Source organism: Primulina tabacum, chromosome 1, assembly GCF_025594145.1.
Source record: "Primulina tabacum isolate GXHZ01 chromosome 1, ASM2559414v2, whole genome shotgun sequence".
Lineage (NCBI taxonomy): Eukaryota > Viridiplantae > Streptophyta > Magnoliopsida > Lamiales > Gesneriaceae > Primulina > Primulina tabacum.
In genome coordinates, this window is record NC_134550.1 from 52,007,437 (window position 1) to 52,030,950 (window position 23,514).

General features: G+C 35.1%; 3 protein-coding genes across 10 annotated transcripts; all 3 read left to right on the top strand.

Moving 5' to 3' along the window:
• The first annotated feature begins 610 nt into the window (after positions 1–610).
• Positions 611–2,759, top strand: LOC142519472 (aluminum-activated malate transporter 2-like). The gene is made up of 6 exons (XM_075622507.1): positions 611–953; positions 1,048–1,188; positions 1,289–1,561; positions 1,669–1,784; positions 1,877–2,020; positions 2,131–2,759. Exons 1-6 carry the CDS (start codon positions 659–661, stop codon positions 2,569–2,571), a joined length of 1,410 nt encoding a protein of 469 aa, XP_075478622.1. The 5' UTR covers positions 611–658; the 3' UTR covers positions 2,572–2,759.
• Positions 2,760–12,652: 9,893 nt separating this feature from the next.
• LOC142548063 (receptor protein kinase TMK1-like) lies at positions 12,653–16,420 on the top strand. 3 transcript variants are annotated; one of them, XM_075656437.1, is made up of 3 exons: positions 12,653–13,053; positions 13,120–15,565; positions 15,742–16,420. In XM_075656437.1, exons 2-3 carry the CDS (start codon positions 13,162–13,164, stop codon positions 16,245–16,247), a joined length of 2,910 nt encoding a protein of 969 aa, XP_075512552.1. In that variant the 5' UTR covers positions 12,653–13,053; positions 13,120–13,161; the 3' UTR covers positions 16,248–16,420. The 3 variants fall into 3 exon arrangements, with proteins under 3 accessions (XP_075512552.1, XP_075512550.1, XP_075512543.1); XM_075656435.1 differs by having other exon boundaries at positions 12,654–12,906; XM_075656428.1 differs by having other exon boundaries at positions 12,654–15,565.
• A 611-nt stretch (positions 16,421–17,031) lies between these two features.
• On the top strand, positions 17,032–19,839 carry LOC142548083 (pentatricopeptide repeat-containing protein At1g05750, chloroplastic-like). Of its 6 annotated transcripts, none has more exons than XR_012820879.1 (3): positions 17,032–18,697; positions 18,787–18,975; positions 19,247–19,839. XR_012820879.1 is itself a non-coding variant. In XM_075656452.1 (2 exons), the coding sequence occupies exons 1-2, from the start codon at positions 17,116–17,118 to the stop codon at positions 19,082–19,084; spliced, it is 1,752 nt and encodes a 583-aa protein (XP_075512567.1). In that variant the 5' UTR covers positions 17,032–17,115; the 3' UTR covers positions 19,085–19,839. The 6 variants fall into 6 exon arrangements, 1 of the variants encoding a protein (XP_075512567.1); XR_012820877.1 differs by having other exon boundaries at positions 18,803–18,975; XR_012820884.1 differs by having other exon boundaries at positions 18,803–18,975; positions 19,312–19,839.
• Positions 19,840–23,514: the final 3,675 nt, after the last annotated feature.

Genomic DNA, 23,514 nt, shown 5'->3' on the forward strand with positions numbered 1-23,514 from the left:
CTCCACCAATTGTAATAATTTGTTTTTTTTTAAAAAAAAGAATACAAAATCATGGACTAATCTTAGTAATAATACTTCAGCTTAAACGAAATTGATCAATTCAAAAACATATATAATCCAGAAAATATACAGCATATCTGACACCAAGAACTGCAGAATGTTTTCATGGAATACAGACATGTCAAATGTGAGTATGTATGCGTTACAGTTCATATAAACACTCGAACTATCAACTTGGCTTGACATAACCTATAACCTAATGGTAAGTGGACAATCTTCTATTCCTGGTAAATATCCGAGCATGTTTTTAACTTACCAGAAAAAAAAACACTGTAAAATAGCAATGTCAAAAGACCCTTTCTACCTTTAATTTGGTGCATTAGTTTGTGGATAACAGATATATCTTTCGTGGTTAAAATCCTACTTTACTGAACTCACTATAGCGACCCATTCTTTTCTTTATCTTTTATCTTTCTAGTACTTGCATGGTACATATTAAAAGGCACCAAAGTAAAATATTTTGAAAATAATTGAATATATTCTTTTGTTCATATCTGAATACCGTTCTCTTCTTATATAAGTCACTCACTTATGGAGTAGTACTCTCACTCAACATTTCATGTAAAATAAGTTGAGGTTTCCTAGTTCTATTTATTAGATGACGATGATGGAAATGGAGCCTGAAAATACAGAAAAAGTGAGTGTCTTTTTGAGTGGATGGTTGTGGATTAAAGGAATTGTAGCAAAGATGATGGCAAAAATTGATGAAATTGCAAAGCAAACGGAAAAGATGGCGAAAGATGATCCTAGAAAATTGATACACTCGCTAAAAGTTGGGATCACACTAACATTAGTCTCATTGTTTTACTACTTTCAGCCTTTGTACAGCAACTTTGGTGTATCTGCAATGTGGGCTGTGATGACTGTGGTGGTCGTATTCGAGTTCTCTGTCGGTAAGTTGGGTATTTTTCTTTTTTGTTATGATCAAACCGTAGTTAAATTAATGACGAACACATGAAATATGTTTAATTTCCCATTCTTTGGCAGGTGCAACGCTAGGAAAAGGACTAAACCGAGGAGTTGCAACGCTGGTAGCCGGTGTTCTAGGCATTGGAGCAAATCACTTGGCAGTTGTAAGTGGAAAAACAGGCCAACCGATCTTGATTGGGCTATTTGTCTTCCTACAAGGTATATTTAATTTCCAAGGAAAAAACTTAATCCCTAAAGTTCATAACTTCTTTTTCTCACTGATGCATATTGTTCTGTGGCATTTATACATATGTTGCAGCTGTGTTGTCTACGTTTATACGATTCTTTCCCAAAGTGAAAGCTCGATATGATTATGGGATGCTGATATTCATCTTGACATTTTCTATGGTTTCTATATCCGGTTTGCGGACCAACGAAATACTTGAACTGGTGCAAAAGAGGCTATCCACTGTACTTATCGGTGCAGCTACATGTGTAGTGGTATCCATTTTGGTGTGCCCCGTCTGGGCCGGTGAAGATCTTCACGTGCTGGTTGCTGAAAACATCGACAAGCTCGGAAATTTATTGGAAGGTCTATATATAGAACATACCGCAGATATATTTATGATGTTACTTCGTTAATTCCCATATGTGATCAGCAGCTTATTTAACGTCAATTTGATGCTATAATTTTGATAGGTATTTCTGATGAGTGTTTCAAAACATCAGAAGGGGGAGATTCAAAGACTGATCAAAGGTCAAATCTTGTTAGCTTAAACAGTGTTCTTGATTCAAAAAGCAATTTAGAGAACTTGGTAGGTGAATTAAATCAACACATTTCTGTCACATTCTTTTTTTAATTCATCTGCATACAACCTTTATTTTGAATATTGTTAAATGATGACAGGCAAATTTTGCGAAATGGGAACCATGCCATGGCGGATTCATGTACCGGCATCCGTGGAAACAATACTTAAAGATCGGAAACTTGACAAGGCAGTGTGCCTGCAGAGTTGAAGCCCTTAATGGCTACATAAACTCCAGAACTCAGGTATATATATATATATATATATATATATATATATATATAATATAACCCTAACAGCAGTCTTTTTCAATTGAAAAAAATAAATATATATTTTTTGGTTACCACTATTGCAGGGGCCAGAAGGCATCGTGGGGATAGTACAAGAATCATTTTCAAGAATGAGTTCAGAATCTGGAAAAGTACTAAAAGAACTAGCATCGAGCATTGAGACAATGACTAAACCGCCCTTCCCTAATCCTGCCCTGGCGAACCTAAAAATAGACACCAAGAACCTGAAATCTTTGTTGAAATCTAAACTGTTGGAAGACACCAACCTTCTGCAAATAATGCCTGTTGCCGCAGTTGCAACGCTGCTGATTGACACCGTAATTTACGTGGAAAACATCACAGAAGCCGTTACCGAGCTGAGTTCTCTTGCCAAGTTCAAATGCAAGGATGCAAATGGAATTCCAGGTGAATCAGCGATGAAGAACAGCAAGAATCCTAAACAATTTGCCACGGGTGACATTTCATGTGTTAGAATTGACGTTGACGAAGCTGGTCCGATGAAGTAAAAAGGGTTATCGTCTGTTTAAAATTTGGCAATGTAAATATATATGGTTTATATGGTAACAACTTCAAGAACAATATACAACTTGAAATACATGCATACCCGACACTGTTATTTTTTTGTGATAAAAGTTTTGCCAAATTCTTATATTGTAATTCGGAGAATTGTATTTATTGAATTCTGAAATCTTGGAAGTCGAAATTTTGTATGGTGCAAGAACATAAATATTTTTTTTGCACGGAAGTATATATGCAATATTTAATGATTGAAAGTTGGCTAAGACTGTTTAGAGTGCGAATGCTGCCGTAGCATGACAATGCCGAATAATTAATGTAGCCAGAGTTTTTACTTTTTACATATAGATTAAACTAAGTGTAAAGTTTGAAAATTACCTATGCGCAATGGTATGATGTTGTTAACTTTGAGCATAAATTTTTATCAATATGTTTTTAGACTTTACCTAAAAGACTTCATGTCAATAAAAATATCATTCTATCTTATTAATTTATGGTATTTCTCTTGATCTTCTAATGTGCGATTTTGATTGTATTCTCAACAATCATCCTCAAACGAAATTTCACCATTATTCTCATGCTTGGGCCTTCCCTCAAGCTTTATCCGTCCTCCAATCAAGGTCACCCCACTTCACTGCATTGGGACGCACATCTTACATGAAATATTTGGAGCATCACCCACCTCGAGAGCTCATCAATGATTTTTACTAGAAATCATGTCCTCCTTCATTTTTAAGTATTCAAGGAGTCCATCGACATGACTCGATCTAAACCATGTTTCTGATACTACTTGTTGTGTTATGGAAGTCACACATATATTCAAAATTGTATGATGTTGTTCACATTGGGAATAGACCCTCACGGATTTGTTTTTTGACTTTATTAAAAAAGACTCATGTCAATAAAGATATCGTTTCATTTTATTAATAGATGATCTTCCTTTAATCTTCCAATTTGGAACTTCGGTTGCATTCTTAACAGAAATTTTAAGGGTTTCAAATAAATCTATTCCACTAGGAATCCATACATTTAAAAGTTTGTCTTTCATATTTTTACGTTATTTATTATTGATTTCAAATTCATATTTCGTGATAGCGTTACAAGTAGTCTCAACTTATTAAATTTATAAATAATGTACATGTATGGTTATAAGCATAATTTAACTAATTAGTAACTTTAATTACTATTTGATCAATTAAAGAGACGTAAACAATTGAGCGAAAATGAGATTTGGGAGAGCAACAGTGGAGTTTGAGTTGATTCCCACTTATTCATTCAATGCACATCGTTGAACGCTGTGTCGCAATAATTCATTTGCTTGATAAGCATGCATGTGCCTTGATCAAAATGTAATAAGTTGGTGGAGTAGCCCTATGTAAGTGTTGGTTAATATTCATGGATTCGATTATCTCTGTCAACATTTTTTCGGCGATGTTGCGCATGATTTGTCTAATGTTATTTATCTTGTTAACCCGATTTGCATACTGTTACATTAGTTCAAGGGTTTACGTATTCAAAGATAGCGGTCGTGGGTTCAATTGTAGTAGAAAAATGTAATATATAAGGTTTTTTAAAAAACATGATATCAAGTTTAGAAATTAAACAATATTAATAAATTTTGAAATAAAAAATATAAAATTTATAAAATTACGAATATAATTTTTGAATTTTTAAATATGAATAATATGAAGAGCTATCTCTTGGTCATCCATGGATTAAATTAAATTTTATAAGATGATAATATGATTTTGTTCTTTTGATTTCAAGAATAGGCTCAGCCAATATTGTACATTTATCAAGTCATATACAGGGTTAATGACTTATCAAAACCCAATATTAATAATCAAAGGCGTCTTTTGAATTTTTCAAAAAGAGTCAAAGTTTAGAGAAATTTTTTTATTCCAATTTTACTTTCTTCAGACTTTTAATTGATTTCTTTAATTTTATTTTTTTATAATTTTTAAATTTTACAACTGAATATATATAAAAAAATCTGTGGTATATATCATATGATTGAGTTCTATATTATAAAAAAATGAGTGATAAACTCAACTAGCTATTTATTAGTTATTACCAATATAAATATTGCATATTATTTCAAATTAATAATATCTTCATGGGTTGATCGCTCATAATTATATAACTTTATCATATGAAAATGCATATTATGCTATTACAAGAGATCGAAAAACATACTACACAACTTATAAGACATATATCAGTCAGAGTATATATAATTAGAAATTTAGAAAATATATTGTTTATAGATTTTTATTTTTCTATATTTGTTTACATGGAGAATTGAATTAATAATATTGCCAAGAGGAACCTCCAGCGAGACACAAAATTTTTATGAGACGATCTCACGAGTCAATTTTGTGAGACAGATCTCTTATTTGAGTCACTCATGAAAAAATATTAATTTTTATGACAAAAATATTAATTATTATTGTAAATATGTGTAGGATTGACCCTTATCATGGATAAAGATCTACGAGACTGTCTCACATAAAATATAGTACCCACGAGATAAATATTTAAAATTACTCCATGGTTTATTTATTTTTTATATAGGGTAATTATTTCGAAACTGTCAAAATTAAAATTAGAAATAAATTATTTAAGTTTACATCATGCGAAAGAGATTGCGGAGATTTAGAGTTGAAAGTTTCATAAATTTCGAAATTTGTTGTTTAAATGGAAAGAACAAATTAAAGATGCACTAAAAGTGCCCATTTCATTTGCTTTATCGGAAACCCGATGTAGTTCATTTGATGGATAAAATTTGAGCCCAATCCTTATTTCTTTTCTTCTCTTTTTTGCGCCATTAATTATGGGTAGGGATAACAATAAGCATTTTTTTTTCTGAATTAATAATCGAATTTCATTTTTAATATATTTTTTATGACTTTGATAATTTTAAAATTTTTTTTATCGTGAGTTATTAGGATAAACCGTTTATATTAAACCAAAATTTATAGTTGTTAATTAAAGTGAAACTTTAATTTCTTATACTTATGGCAACGTTGAGTGTACCTACTTGTGTGCTAGTGGGTCGGGTTGTTAGGCATATGAGTTCGGAGAAGTGTGTATCTATCTGTCGGTGCTATCCCATATCACTTTGACATTAGTCTTACCATATTCCTACCGTCAATCATGTTCCAATAGATACAATATTAGTCGTTAAGATATGTCATAACTCTTTTACGGTTCACCTAACCCACCAGATCAAGTAGCACAACGTAAGTAGCTTTACACATGAAAACTTCTCATGAGGTCACTCATCACAGTATTACTCTCATTTGTACATGTTTAACTCAACATTCCATCCTCCCAAAGAAATATAAAAATATTCTTTTTGGGAGATTTGAACTCATAACTGATAACAATTATTATAATCAAGCGTTTATCACTAATCCAAAATTTATAGATGTTAGCCAAGATGCAACTTTATTTTATTATATTTGTGGCAGCGCAGAATGCACCGTCTGAGTATTAATGGGTCGGATTGTTAGGCCCATGAATTTGGGGAGGTGTGTGTCTATCTGTTGATATTATCTCATATCTATTTGAGATTAGTCTTACTCTTTCCTTATCGTTGGTCATGTTCTCAGTAGAAATAGTATAATCTGTTAAGACATGTAATCACTCTTTTACGATACACCTAGCCAATCAGATCAAGTGGCAGAACGTTAGCAGCTTTACACACGAAAACTTCCCAATAGATCATATATCCTAGTATTACTCTCACTCATGCACGCTTAACCTAGTATGGATGTTGATGTGATTATATTTATATCAATGTATATATGGTCAAGCCAACAAAATGACTAATATACAAGAGCATTTGAAAAACTGATGAAAGAAAATAATTATTTTGTTTGGAATTGAGAAAATGAAGAAATATTTATTTTAAAAAAAGAGTAAAAATAAATAAAATAATTTATATAATAGAATGAGAAATGACACGATAGCAGCACATCATGTGACTCCGATCGAAATCTTGAAGTATGTCGCGTCCACATCATTAAATTTTAGGACATATTTATAAAAAAAAATTACGAAGAAAATTGTTTAATATACAGATTAGTTATTAGTGATTTTGACAGGGATCTGTACTAATTAAGTGTCTTTAGGATTTCAATTGATGCCTAGAAAATGTTGATAACAATAATTTATTACAAAATGTAGACAAAGGGTTGGGACTAAACGGATGATTTAATGTAAATAAATTTGTACTTGCTAAGAAATGTCTAATCGGCAATCCTGGAATTTAATTTTTATTTTAAATACTATTTTAAAAATCACAATGTCTAATCGGCAATCCTGGAATTTAATTTATATTTTAAATACTATTTTAAAAATCACTTTCTTGTCTATAACATAACTCATCTAACACAAAGTGGGAAATATCTCAAATTCAGGACTAAGTGTGGAGTTTGAGATCAATTGTAACCATCCCTCCCCTAATTCTATATATATCACTTATTATTAGATTTTATGTGAGACAGTCTCATGGAACGGATGAACGTATAATAATAAGTAATATTTCGATATAAAATTAATATTTTTTTATGGATGACTCAAATAGGAGATCTATCTAAAAAAATTAAGTCACGAGACCGTTACACAACTTTTTTTTGTGCTCACTTAATTCATCTAATATTAATATCCGAATCTACATTATTTAATTAATACATCTCATGATTTTTTTTAATGATGGATTTATTAGTATTTAGTTAATATTGTCAAATGTTGAAAAACTGACACGTGCGATTGGAGAACGACCGAACGAGGGCCTTTAGTCATCACGCACATCGTACCGACACTTTGTTTAAATTGTGCTCATTTTTATTCAAAAAATAAAATAAAATTTGTGTTCATTCTCAGGTTACAATCACGCAAAATAATTTAACAGTAGATGAATTTAAAAAATCTGAATTTATGATTCAAGAAAATTCTTATGGACAAGGTTGTTTATTTTGTTGTCCACATATTTGATTTCTTTAAAATAAGTAAAGAATATTGAAAAGATGAAAAAGATGAAGCTTATGAGCAAGAAAAATTACTCATCCCGATTAATATTCCACATAATGTTTTATCTCACGTTGGGAAAATATATTTAGTATGGTTTCTTGATTCCATTAACATTTATATTAGTATAATTAATGTAATATTTGGTATCAATGATATGTTATTTGGTACGGTTGACATGATATTTTCCTATCATGCATCGAAATTCCAATGGTATAAATTCATGCTCGTGTCAATTCAATTAAGACAAACATTATGGAACTTCGACGCAAATAAATCCGACGTAGATGACCGACTCTGATATATAAATCAATGGTTGTAGAGCAATATATCATCATATATACATTAAATATGTTCCATGCAATACAAATTAACCACTTTATTCTCACGTCAATGTACATTAGTTGATAATAATATACCACATTTATATATAATGAAACCCATTATTTCGTACTTATTAAATGATTTGTTAGATTTAAGGTATCATCTTTCATAAATTATGTACGCTTTAACTTTAATCAAGTACTATCAAATTACAATCAAGTATCGTGTGACAGAAATTGATCAGTACTGTAGGACCGAGCGCTTGTCGTTTTACCAAAAGCTATAGCTAGTAGTAATGGTGTAACTCAAATCTTTTAAACCGCATAGCAGCTCAAGCACCACGATTCGATCGCTCTACCAAGCATAGACAATTATTACACCCAAAAAATATTATATATTAAGTGTAAGATTAATTCAATATGATATATAGTTGGCTAATTTTACTTTAAATGATATATTGACATAGATGATGACGTAAAAAATTTAAGAAAATATTTTGTACCGAATATAATGATGCATTGAGTGACATATTTGGTAGACGTTATGCACATTTTGTTAAGTTTGATATTCTTTTATTTGGTAAAAATTTGGTACGAGTTATTGACACATAAAACCCACCGGAAACTATTTAACATCGATGGTTGGTGAAATTTGTACATAAAAAATTTGGTTTGCTCAACCAAAAAAGAAATACATTATGATAATGATAAATCAATAACAAATTATTGAGATAAAATATCAACCAATTATCACAATAAATTACATAAAGAAATCAAACATTGTTACAATGACATGACAACAAACAAAGTAGCTGACACAAATAAATTCTTTGGGTGATTGGATGTTATTTGAAAAAGCTTCAAGCTTGATTTGATTTTTCAATGATAACAATTATTTCACAAAAACAAGTTGTCTCGCAAATTGGAATTTGTTGAGTATAACCCACTTTGAAAAATATAACATAAAATTTCAAGCTCTTAATTGTGTAAGTCAGATCTTCAATAATATAATGATGGATGATAAAGACCTGGTCAATCGAGTAAGAGTTTAACGGGTCATTGCATCAGCTCGGGTTGATGAGTTGGGGAGGGATGCACGGGTACCTCGACCTGCACTCTTAAGAAAAAAAAGCATTAATTGGCGTTAGGATATTCTCCGGCGTGACCACTACAACGCTCAAATCAGTGAAGTGTTTATGGGAGAATATTGTGGTAAATGTTGTAGGCAATATGTAATTGAAAAATGAATGTGTAAATACTAAGCAAACTTGGTATTTATATAAAGAAAGTCAATGAAGACATTGTTTTTAGTGCCTACTTATTAATAATGACAAGATGGTTGTCCATTCCCTGTTTTCTGACACCCACTGCTCATGACCATACACGATGTCTCCTTCGTCCTGTCAATTCAAATGATTAGCGACGATTACTGAGTTAAGGTATCCCATACATGTGCACTTGAGTGTATTGATTTTATCGAGGTACTCGGATAAGAAGATATCATCCGGATTTTGTCTGAAAGCCCGAGTTCCCTTAGCCCCAGGAAATGATGCTCCGGGCATCTACCTACCCGGCCTATCATATGACTTCCCTTCAAAGTTTTCCATGACCCGAGCTATTCTTATATTGTCTCAGGTCATCCATGATCCGGGCTCGCCTAGAGGTATCACCACTCCCTCCTTAAATAGTCGGACTAGAGTCTTGCTTGTTGTCCCGATCACTCTCTTGTTCCCGGTCATGGAAACTTTTGTCGTTTTATCTTCTCGGCTTATAGGGCTGATGATGTAAACCCTAGAATTTGAATAGTTTGGGAAGTCTCGAATTCCAAGAATCTGATCAGTATGAGACGTTTCGAATTCTGATCCTATCTTTTCATATCCCTGCACAATTTCCAAGACGCATCCTGATCGTCCCTTCATATTTAGATCAATGGCTTAGATCAATTTTCTTCGCCTATATAAAACAAAAGACCCTCCTCACTTTTCATTTTTACGCTCTCGCACTCTCTCCACAACCTCCCTTCATATTTCCGGCGTACTGTGCTTCTCCTCTGGCGACTGCTACTATTTCTGTCAGATTTTCAGCCAACTAGTAAGTTATTTTGTTCTCATTATTCTTTAGGAAATGTCTAATTCCAGCTCGTCTACTTCTAGAGCGAATGCGCACAGCTTGCCTGAGTGAGAGTAAGCAGCGGCACGCTCCGACTCTCCTTCGCCTTCTGTGGAAAAACCCACTTCCGTTCATCTTCCCAAAAAGTAAAAAATGAACCAAATCCTACACTTCTGGCCCTTCCCGAGTTTCTAAAAAGGGAAAAGGCAAGACTCAAGCTCCTAGCTAACCTCATCCTGAGGTCCCAAGTGCTCCCTGGTTTTTACCATGTAAAGTGTTCTTCGCCCCGGCTCTGAAGAAGATCTTCTAGCCTTATGTTCTATTACTTCTTCCTACCAAATCCGGATCCCCGGTCCCTCCGATCGGGCTAATCAGCCTCCGAAGGGTTTCTTTACTTTCTCCAGAGACCAGGTTCGTAGTGGTCCCAGATTTCTCATCCCCTCCTTCTTTATCGAAGTGGCCCGGTTCTTCGGTGTGCCCATAAACAAGCTTCACCCCAACTCTTTCCGAATAATGGCTGCCACCTATGTCTTTTTAAAATGCACAATCTCCTTATCAATCCCCTTATCCTTCATTACTTCTTTGTATGTCACTTTGAAGAGAACGTCTTCTTCTTATCTGCTCGCTTGAGAAGCCGATTTTTTGACACATCCCCTCTTCTCTGAAGGGACGGAAAAGCATATTCTTTTATATCAATGGACATAGAAAAATCGACAGATTTCTACCAGATTTTGAACTTTGATCATGAAACTTTGAAGAACGGATGAAAGTGAGAGTCGATCAAGAGAAAGAAAAATCGTGATCTTCAATAAACCGCACAATTTCAGCTTATTTTATATGGCCTTAGAGCTTGGAAAATCACCCCATTTTTCCGTGACTTCAAAAATGTATCGAAAAAGTTCAAAATTTTAATAGATTTGGAGCTGTTACTTTTTTATTAAAAGAAAAATTCAAGAGAAAAGAGATGCTAATAGGGAAAAATTGGGTAATGAGGGCATATGTGTAAAACTGTTATCCTAGGGGGTTAGAACAAACGAACGTTTCTGTCGGGACTGAATAAAAAAAATCTTGTAAAAACTGAATCACAACATAACATATTACACATGGAGTTTTATGTGAGAACCCTTTATTTTAAACTCATCCGCATGTAAAATTGTAAATTGATTGTGCGTTAAAATATTTTTACTTTTGTTTTTATAAAGATAAATTAAAAAATTATGAAGCAAATATATTATTTCCAATCAATTTTTTTTTACAAAAAATATATATATATATAGTACAATACTTTTTCTGATAAATAATTAATGATTATCATAAATCCTTTGTATTATTCCATTTTTTTAATTAAGCTTAATATTATTATCCATTTTATATTCGGAGTTTCAAACTAAAATTCAATAGAATATGCATGCACCAAATAGTTGGTTTTAAGATCATATTTAATGTGTTTTATAAGAAAAAAATTAAAGGTAAATCAAATTTGATTATATATATTAAGAGTTTCAAATAATGTTTTATTCGTTAGATAAATAATAAAACTATGATTTTAAAATAAAGTCATGATTTTTATTTTAAAAAGTCAAGAATTGCAACTAAAAAAACAGAATGATAAGAAAAGCAGTATACCACACACAGTCATAAAACACAGATAAAATTACAATGGGCCTGCAATTTGTGATTGTCATGCCCCGAGCACGTGGCTGCGTGACTGCACAATGGACTCCTATAACAACTAATTCGTATTCATCCTCGTTTTGCGAAATTAATTAACCCAAATTGCTATAGAAGTTTCATTATATCCCATTATAAACTCATTTTAAATCTTTAGTTTTTAAGATGTGGGACAAGGTTATCACAATCACCCCTCCTTCAGAACGTGACGTCCTCGTCGCGGCCTGACAACTCGATCCACCAGCACCGAGAATCTAGAAGTGGCTCCTACGGGTTCAAGAGGTGGCTCCCGTCATGTAGTACTTTGTCCCACATGTTCAAGAGGTGGCTCCCATGCACGTAGCACTTTACCCAGCATAGCACTTATTTCCCGGTGTCTCTTGCTGGTGACCGGCTCTGATACCATTCTGTCACGTCCCGAGCCCGGGCCTGTGGCTGCGTGACTGCACAATGGGCTCGTATAACAACTATTTCGTATTAATCTTCGTTTTACGAAAATGATTAACTCAAATTGCTATAGAAGTTAATTGTAGCGCATTATAAACTTATTTTAAATCTTTAATTTTTAAGACGTGAGAGAAGAGTAACATATTTAATGTTTTATTTTAGCTAATTCGTTATTTATTTCAAGGATGATTTGGGGTGTTATTACAAAAGCTGAAAGCAACCTGAAATCTGCTCCCTTGATTATCGCCGATCAAACTGGTACATTTATTAATGGGACCATAGAATTTATTGTCTAATTAAAAGTGCAATGTATCCATTAAATATATTGCTGATAATATAAAAAGTAAAAACTTTAAATGATATTTTTTGGTTTAGATGTGATATGAAACGATGAATGATACAATAAATTATTCTAAATCTCATAATTAAAGAACTTGAGTGAGAAGTGCATGACAAACGTAAGTTCAAGAACTCGTTTTCAAAAGTGTCTTCAGTCGGTGAAACACCTGATGGTAATCTTCATCATACATTGTATTCAACTGTTTCTCGCGTGTCATCAAACCGTAAAAGTCAGTGAGAAAGATTACATAGATGAAGAAATTACAAAACACCAAGAAGAAAAATCAATGCCAGAGAGAGAGAGAGAGAAAACGTGTAGCAGTCACCGAATTTTTGTACTTTTGTGAAATACAGGCGACGTGTTGCTCCAATTGCAGAGGAATGAAAATCCCGAAGAAAATGGTGAAAATTCTCCACATTTCTAGCTTTCAATCTTCTTTCTTGCTTTGAGGGGAAAAAACCCATTAATCATTCACCATTTTGCTTCCAAAAAAATTACTAAACCAGCCGATCTAAGTGATTCTTTCATTTGCATGTACACTGGACGAGGTTTGTTATTATTTCTCCCCACACCCCCCGGCCGGAATCTCTGAGCACATTTTCCTTTATTTGTAGATATCGGATCCCGTTGCAGTGTGATATAATCATGCATGGAAAATGGATGTTGCTCCAAGAAAACTGATGCACGTTGTTAGGATTCTTTTCATTTGTATTTTGGGAGTTGTTCATTGTATTACCGACCAAAATGACTTCAAGATTTTGGATGATTTCAGAAATGGGTTAGAAAATCCAGAGCTTTTGAAATGGCCTGATGGGGGAAATGACCCCTGTGACCCTCCTTCTTGGCCACATGTGTTCTGTTCTAATGGCAGAATCACTCAAATCCAGGTTCAGGGCCTTGGACTAAAGGGTCCTTTGCCACAGAATTTTAATCAATTAGATATGCTGATGAATGTTGGCCTTCAGAGAAACAACTTTAATGGAAAGCTCCCGTCTTTCAGTGGATTATCCAATTTACAATTCGCATACTTGGATTTTAATGAATTCGACACGATCCCTGCAGATTTTTTTCAAGGTCTAAGCAGTATTCGTGTTTTGGCAGCTGATTATAATCCCTTTAATCGGAGTTCGGGGTGGAGTATACCCAGTGAGCTAGCGGAGTGTTCCCAGTTGGCTAGTTTTTCTTGCTCGAGTTGCAACATTGTCGGACCGGTGCCCGAGTTTTTCGGGAAGTTTCCGTCTCTCACTTCGTTGAGATTGTCGGGCAACAGGCTCACCGGTGTTTTACCCAGCAGCTTTCGTGACTCCATGGTGCAGGTTTTGTGGTTGAATAATCAAGATGGGGGTGGTATGAGTGGCCCTATGGATGTAGTTTCAACCATGGTTGGATTAACTCAATTATGGCTCCATGGTAATCAATTTACGGGTTCGATTCCAGATAATATTGGGGATTTAACTTTTTTGAGACAGCTCAACCTCAATGGGAATCGGCTCGTTGGCTTGATTCCCCAAAGCTTGGCCAATATGCATCTTCAAGTATTGGATTTGAACAATAACATGTTAATGGGTTCGATACCAAAGTTCAAATCTGAAAATGTTTCTTACGAGTCAAATTCGTTTTGCCAATCTGATCCTGGTGAGCCATGTGCTCCTGAAGTGAATGCTCTTTTAGATTTTCTTCAAGATTTGAGTTACCCGGAAAAACTTGCTTCTGATTGGATTGGTAATGACCCGTGTAGAGGACCTTGGTGGGGGATAAGTTGTGACTCGAGGAACGAGGTTGCGGTCATAAATTTGAAGAATCTTGGGCTTAATGGTACACTTGGTCCTTCACTTGCGAATCTACCATCATTACTTGAAATTCATTTAGAAGGCAACAATCTACACGGTATCATTCCTACAAATCTTACCCTTTTGAGATCTTTGAGATTGTTGAACGTACGTGGGAACAATTTCAAGCCACCACTGCCAAGATTCCGTGACGATGTGAATGTCATAATTGATGCTAATCCGAAATTAACAGTTAATGGACCTGAACAATCCCCCTCACCGGATACTGCACCACCAATGCCGCCTTCTCCAAATGATGGCCATGAACCACCACCGAACAATCCTTCAATAGATCTTCACCCAGCGTCAGATGGTAGAGGTAAAAGGACTTATGCACCTACTGCTGTCACAGAGAAGTCAAGACCAGAAAATGGGACCAAATCTCGAGTTTTGGTCAAAGTGGCTGCAGCCGCGGGTTCTACAATTTTGATTTTTCTTGCGGTATTACTGTCTGTCTACTGCCTATGTCGCCAACAAGGGATTATAAAATCACCTGGTGGTGTTGTGATCCATCCAAAAGATTCATCAGATCCCAGTAAAACATTAAAAATCGCAGTAGCGGATAGCTCATCCTCGGATACTCGAACTGGTGGCAGTACCGAGAGTGGGACGATTGACAGGTTGGATGATACTCAGGTTCTTGAGGCGGGGAACTTGGTAATATCTTTTCAGGTCCTACGTAAAGTGACCAATAATTTTGCGCCAGAAAACGAGCTGGGACGTGGAGGTTTTGGAGCAGTTTACAAGGGTGAACTTGAAGATGGAACAAAATTAGCCGTTAAAAGAATGGAAGCTATGGCAGTTAGTAACAAAGCAGTGAATGAATTTCAAGTTGAAATTGCTGTGCTTTCTAATGTTCGCCACCGTCACTTGGTATCCCTTTTAGGATACTCGTCTGAAGGAAACGAGAGGGTTCTGGTTTATGAATATATGTCTCAAGGGGCTCTGAGCAGACATCTTTTCCGGTGGAGGAGTCTAAATTTACAGCCTTTATCTTGGGCAAGAAGGCTCAGTATCGCTCTTGATGTAGCCAGAGGAGTCGAATATCTCCATTCTTTGGCGCACCAAAGCTTTATACACCGTGATTTGAAATCGGCAAACATTCTTCTTGATGACGATTTTCGGGCTAAAGTGTCCGATTTTGGATTGGTAAAGTTGGCTCCCGATAAAGAGAGATCTGTTGCTACTAGACTGGCTGGAACTTTTGGATATCTTGCACCTGAATATGCTGGTAAGAATGTTTTCTATAAATGACAAATAAATAAGCTCAAGACTATTGCGCCTTTCATATCGCTTGCATATTTTCTTGATAAGAAATAGGAAATTCAGTGCCTAATACTGGTACATCTGTGTTTGATTTATTTGCCATTTTGTTTTTCTGTCGATTAATCTTTTGATCTTTGTCAGTGACGGGAAAAATAACCACAAAGGTCGATATCTTCAGCTTCGGAGTAGTACTAATGGAGCTCTTGACTGGGTTAGTTGCACTTGATGAAAATCGTTCAGAGGAAAACAGATACTTGGCTGAGTGGTTTTGCCAGATTAAATCTAACAAAGATATGCTCATTGCCTCGATCGACCCTTCTCTTGATGCAAAAGAAGAAATTTACGATAGCATTTACATCATAGCCGAATTGGCAGGACATTGCACTGGACGTGAGGCAAACCATCGCCCAGATATGGGACACATCGTGAATGTGCTAGCTCGGTTGGTCGAGAAATGGAAACCGTACGAAAATATGGATCATTGTTCTGGCATTGACATGACGTTGCCTCTTCCACAGATGTTGAAGGGCTGGCAGGAAGCGGATACCCAAGATTTTAGTGGCACTTGTAGCCAGGACAGCAAAGGAAGCATACCGGCTAAGCCATCAGGATTTGCTGATTCATTTACCTCTGCTGATGCTCGGTGAAAGGAATTTATGTTCGCTGCTGCTTGTACATGTCCTATTAGTCTATCTGCGCCGGTGGCGGCGAGAGAAGACCAAATAGGCAATCGCTATAGATAGAAACCAAATAAAAATCGAATTTTATGTATAATATTTACTAATGTGTAAGTTTTTGTTGTGACAAAGTCTTGCCATGATCATACCAACAGTCATTTTAAAGTATCATTTTTAAAGTTTACAAGAGTTACAAGAGCAAGTTCAATTCAATTCAATTCCATGAGTTTGCTTGATACAATCAATAATTTTCGTATCATTAACATGGGACTGTCGGTGGATCTAGTCATAGGATTTGTACGATTCCAACAAAGACATGAAACTTGGGGACCAATGTCCCCTTGCTACATATTCTTGCGTTTGTCATCTTATGTTTTCCAATGTTGTACATATTCTTCTGCAGGCCATCAAGTGTAGTAGTTACCTTATTTCCTCAACTGAAAACCAATAAACTTGAGTTTCCAAGAGTCGATTCCCATCATTTTTGCTAGAAATCGTAAATTCTGGATATATAATAAATAAAATTATGTCAAAAAATAAGTAACAAAATTTAAAATATAAAAATGACCATTATTTAAAGTAACGTAGAAAAAATTAGAACGTGATTAAAGAATGTTGTTATATCGTTACAAAAAATTAATACTGCCAAAACGGGTAGACGGGTCCTGTCGCTCGTATCTTGGCAGGTCTAGATTTTATCAAACCAACCTCCTTATTTTCTGTAGCGAGGGAGCTCGACCCGACTTGACTTACCCCATTTTGCCAGCTATACAAAGAATAGGAAAAAGGAAAACCAGGAAGCCGTTTTCTCTACGAGACCTAACTGTAATTTGAAAGAATGAGCCTTCTTCCCGCCTTCACAGCCTCCCCAATCCTTATCCAGCTCCCTTCGACGCCGCAGCCTCCTCCAAAACTCCACCACTTGGCCCTGAAAAGCTCTTACGACAACCATGAAAACGGTTCTCTTGACGCCACTACGGCCTCGTGGACCTCATCTATCGCCCACTATTGTAAAAACGGTCGTCTATCCAAAGCAGCTTCAGAATTCAATCGCATGCGATTATCGGGTGCCGAGCCAAACCACATCACTTTCGTAACTCTGCTCTCTGGATGTGCCAATTTCCCATCCCAGGGATTATCCCTCGGGCTTGCCGTTCACGGGTATTGTCGAAAACTCGGGTTGGATGTTAACGATGTGATGGTGGGCACTGCCTTAATTGGCATGTATTCGAAGTTTGGTAAATTGGGAATCAGCAGAATGGTTTTTGACCACTTGGATATCAAGAATAAGGTGACTTGGAATACTCTAATTAATGGTTACATGAGAAATGGTGAATTTGAGGAGGCAATCGATTTGTTTGATGAAATGCCCGACAGAGATGCTGTGTCTTGGACTGTACTGATTGATGGGTTTGTGAAGAAGGGAAAGTTCCACGAAGCTTTGAATTGTTTTCAAGAGATGCAGATGTTTTGCGTGGCGCCTGATTTTGTAACAATTGTCTCAGTGCTCTCTGCAGTTTCTAACTTGGGAACACTTGGTTTAGGGTTATGGTTACATCGGTTTGTGCTGATCCATGATTTAAGAGACAATATTCGGGTGAATAATTCTTTAATAGACATGTATTGTAGGTGTGGATTTGTTGAGTTGGCTCACCAGGTGTTCCACAACATGGCTAAACGAAACTTGGTCTCATGGAACTCAATAATTGTTGGCTTGGCTGTTAATGCGCATGCAGAGGCAGCTTTGAAGTATTTCAAAGTTATGCAAATTGATGGGTTTAAACCCGATGGCGTGAGCTTTACTGGAGCTCTTACAGCTTGTAGCCATGGTGGTTTAGTAAATGAGGGGCTTGAATTATTTGATAAAATGGCACAATTCCATAAAATCACTCCAAGTGTAAAACATTATGGATGCATAGTCGACCTCTATAGTCGTGCTGGGAGATTGAAAGAGGCTTTATTGGTGATGCGGAACATGCCAATGAAACCAAATAAGATAATGCTCGGTTCTCTATTGGCCGCATGTAGAGCTTGCGAGGAGGTGGACTTGGCAGAAGGCTTGATGAATTATATTTATGATCTGGATCCAAGTGGGGATTCAAATTACGTGATGCTTTCGAATATCTATGCAGCGACCGGAAGTTGGCATGGTGCCAGTAAAGTGAGGAAGAAAATGAAGACCTTCGGGATTCAAAAGAAACCCGGAATCAGCTCAATTGAAGTTAATGGTAAAATTTATGAATTTGTGGCAGGTGACAAATCTCAGGCAGATGCAGATAATATCTATACAATGCTGGAATGGTTGTCGTATGAGCTAACGACATCTGAGCATATTTTAGAAGTTGACATGGAATTACATGAATTTGATTAAACTTGTGTTGCAAAAGATAGAATCTTGAGAAGTCTACTAATACAAGCTGGTAAATTTCACGTTCACATATATTCTTGATCAGTATTTGATTTCCTTGGATCCAAAATAACCATTATATTGTCCAAAATGCATATATAGATATTTATGTTTTCAGAGGATAAAGGAAAAACCAGCAGAAATCTTTCAACAACATAATGCCCAACTATCATGGAGTTTTCCGGTGCTTCTTCGGGTCTTGACCATTATGGTGCAATGGGTCGGGGCCACCTGGAACCCTCCTCAGATTCCAATCCTCAGGCATCTCATTATTTGCACTATGGCTTCCAGGTACATGCACATCACTGATCTTGAAACCTGTCTTTTTCATCTCCAAGAAAGCCTGTACGTAAACACGTTGGAAATCAAGAATTATACTAGAAGTCAGCGACTTTCATAGCTTCAGTGAAGTATAATGGAGCGACAATGCGTATATTTTCGGACAAAACTTGGATTGTTCAAAAGAAATAATACTCATGAAAGTTGAAATTTATTTTTAATTGTTTTGGGGTAATATTGATTAGCTTGCTAGGTGAGCAAATCGTCTATGAAATGCATGCAGGAATAGAGAGCTAGAAACCTTGCGGTGCATAAATACCGAGCCTTCTCTTGTACAACACTGTGCAGACATACGTAGATTAATCAGAACCAATAACATGCAGAACAGGCTGGAGTTCTTCAACCTTGTGAACTCCATTGCAGTGGGTTATGGCTTGTTAGATGACACCGATGACATTTGTCGAGCCTTGCAAGTGCCCATTTATATAGAAAAGTTGTGGGTTGTCCAGAATGATTGCTCATGCAGCCATTTCCTTTGGGCATCAAACTAAATTGGAATGATATGACAAATGCCATAAATTAAGAGAGAGCAAAGGGAATAAAACCATGCAGGATTTATTGAAGATCTTTTCATAATGTTGACACTGGAGCTGGGCATTCTCTTGACGGCGCCGTTCCAGATGATTGTGACAGTATGACATCACTCGACGTTATCGTGTATAAAATCTCACACTGGATATGCCTACATTTTTTGTACGTTTATCTAATTATGTCATAAAATTAAGTTTTTTGTACCTAAACCCAAATCTTGTTGATTCACTAGAAATCAAATAACATATTTCTCGGTGTAATGTCAAAACATGAAATGAAATATAATGGAGCTCGATTCTTATCCTTAAAAAGCTCGAGTTCTTGATTTCGAGCAGTGCATTTCTCTAGTTCAACTCGACTCGATTCCAATTAAACGGGAAAGGTGTGCATGCAAGCATGTGTGCAACAATCTATGATACACATGATGTATTTCTCTCAATAATTTTTATTATTTATCGTGTGAATTCCATATATTTTACATGAAACTGACACTATAATTAAGGAATCTAAGGTTTCTCGTTTAGCCATCGTACCAGGGTAAAATTTACATCATGTAGCAGAGAAAAGCCCGAATGAATTTCTAGGGTAAAGATGAGATATAATTAGTAAATGTATTATCCAATGGACAAATCTCCGTTAAAATAATACTAATTGACATGAAGCCTTGAGAAAGAGTCTTCCAGTTTCCGTTATGAAGAAGATTCCCCTTTTAATTTATGTGATTGGATTTGTGCGATTAAATCTTGCTTGTTTAACAATATAAGGGCAATGATAAAGGAGAATCTGAGGATACTACATCTGGGATTTTATCAAAAATGTTAATGATACGTAATCATTACATATTATTATTTTGTAAGGATTCAATGCATGTATGCATGAATATATATATATATATATACATACTATCCTTTTTTTGTTAAATTAATTAATGGAAAGGATTGATTGATGCATCGACCGCATCCGCTCCATTTCACATGTAATTAAAATACACATTGGAATAAGATTTTTGAGATTTTGGAATATTCATTTAAATTATTGAATTTTTAATTAGTTCAAGCTTGGAACGATGAATGCGTGACCATTCGGTTGTATGTTACGTGCAGTTATTTTAATTAAAACTTTTGCTAAATTAACAAATAATTGATCATACAATTTATATCCGACTATAATCATATATCTTATTCCCATTAATAGTATTTGAGCTTCTTTATAGTTTAAAAATATTAGAATTATATTTTATCATATTTTGTTAAGACGTTATGAGCTTGATCACGCTATTGATATCAAGATCAAGCTCATGTTTTTAATTCACATGACTTGCTAAATAATGAAACTTGTCGAGAAGGGATGTTATGTAGCCCTAATTGTGTCAAGTGTGATTTAATTTGAGACCGTGCTTTAGTCGCAATGATCTTATCTTATTTCTTCTTAATAAAAGCTCAAATTTCGAGTCCTTTCATCTTTCAGATTATGATATAAAAAAATGTTTAGTTTTAGCTTTCAAGTTATTTTATTAATAATCATTTGGTTATACACCTTATATTAAGATTTATCTCCATATGTTCTTTTTATGAGTTGATGAGTTTGTAATTATTGATATGAATATTAATTCCTCCTATAAAAATAATTATTTCAACGAGTAGAGTTCATAAGCTTCTTTAGAGATGGGAGAGCAAGAAATATAGGGTTCCAAATCTACCAATGTAAAAAGAAAAAGACAAAAATTTGTGTGAGACGGTGTCATGGGTCGTATTTTGTGAGACATATATCTTATTTGAATCATCCATGAAAGGTATTACTTTTTATGATAAGATTATTACTTTTTATTGTAAATATCGGTATGATTGACATGTCTCACAGATAAAAATTCGTAAAATCATCTCAAAAAAACCTAATTAAAAAAAAAATGAGCAAACTATGATCTACTTCTAACAACTTTTTGGAAAAAATATCTCTAATCAATATATATATATATATATATTAAAAAAATGTTAGGATTTTGTAAAAGTAAAAGAATCTAGGATGATGCCATTTATGGTGCGAATTGACGGCTATAACCTTCTGAGCACTGACGTTTTTGACATTTTGGTAAGATTCCGTTGACATCAATTGAACTGACGTTTTTAAAAAAAGTCACCTTTCCTTGTTCACTGTACTACAAATTTTTTACTTTTGCGAACCATTTTTACATCTGGGATTACTGCAACATTAATTCATATATATAATGTGACAGCAGTCGTACGTGAAGCAGCTCATTTGCAATCATATCATCAACCACATCTATATATATATTTTCTATCTGTATATGTGTGTATCATCCAGATGTAAATGACCCTTTTGGCTTTTATCCATTTGCATGATACATGTATGTGTGTATATATATATATATATATATATATATAAAGCACGAGGATCTATTGGACAGAGGTCATCTGTCAAAATTTTGGATACATGAAGATCGGGCTCGAACCACTTAATTGAAAATTCATGTCATGAACAAAATGATCTAGTATAAAAATGTAAACGAATCAAACCGTTCGTGAGCTATTCGAAGCTCGATTCGATAAAAGCTCATTTGAGCTCGTTTAATGAAACTCGTTAAGATAAACAAACAAAACTCAAGCTTTACAGTATTCGGCTCGTTAGCTCGTGAACATGTTCGTTGGTAAATTCATGAGTAATATTTTAGATGAAAAAATAATAGTTTTGATATTTGATTTATTGATTTTGCATATTATTTATGAAATATATAGAAAAATCTATTAAATTTATTTATTACAATAAATTTATACATTTTAATAAGAATAATATATTTTTCTTTAAATATATAATTTACTTTTAAATTAATTTTATGAAAATTTAAATGTATAATTAAGCTTGTTTAGGCTCGATAAAGCTTGAATAAGCTCGTGAGCCATGCATATATTCGTTAAATAAAGCTCGAGCTCGGCTCGATTATAAACGAACCAAGCTCAAACATTCAAGAGTTCGGCTCGGCTCGGCTTGATTACATCCCTAATCTAGTATAGATAAAAGTGGGAAATAATTTGTGAGGGCCCGTTATCCTAATCACGATTTATTAACATGCAATCTTGATTAATCAGTAAACAGCGGAAAAGTGAGTTAAAAATGTGTTTAGGCCAATAAAAATTTCGGCATGACCTTCCCGTAAATAGGACATACCAGAAAATCAAATACTCAAAATAACCAACATGCGCCCTCAATAAACACAACAGCATACACACGTGCCAGCCAGACAAGATCATGACATATCCAAACCAAAATATCATAGAGCCGACAAGACTCGATAATACCATAATACAATCCTCCAAATATATATATATATATAGTATCTGGGAGACAGCAACGCCACGCAGTACCTAAATACAACTGAGCCTACTGTCAAGGAGCTCTGGTACTTCCTGAGGCTTCCTCTCGAGCGCCTGAGGTCGAACCACCTGTACCACTTGTTATGTCCACACACAAAAGACACGACAACCCTCTCTCGGGGGTCAGCAACCCCAGTACGAGACATCAAGAAACCACGATATATGACATAGAAATACAATGATGCCATGCATGAATGCAATGCATGAATATGTGCAAGATATCAGGATATCAGGAGTCAAATGATCGATATCAACAATCATACATATATGCTCGAGCTGGTCCACGACTCAGCGGACCGTGCCTGGGATATGGCCCAGCCTCGAAGCCAGCAACTACCTAAGCCGGACCGAATCAAGGTAGCCAAACATCTCCAGGACACCATATCATATCATATATATAACGGATCTCAACCGAAATATCACTGGATCTCAATAACAGATATGCTCAATATGATATATTCAGTGGTATTGATGTGTCTAACGAAAATAAAATGTGTGTGAACCAAAGAAATATTTTATTTTATTTTGCACATCAATTACCAACTGATAATATGCGAGTCGGCATATAATA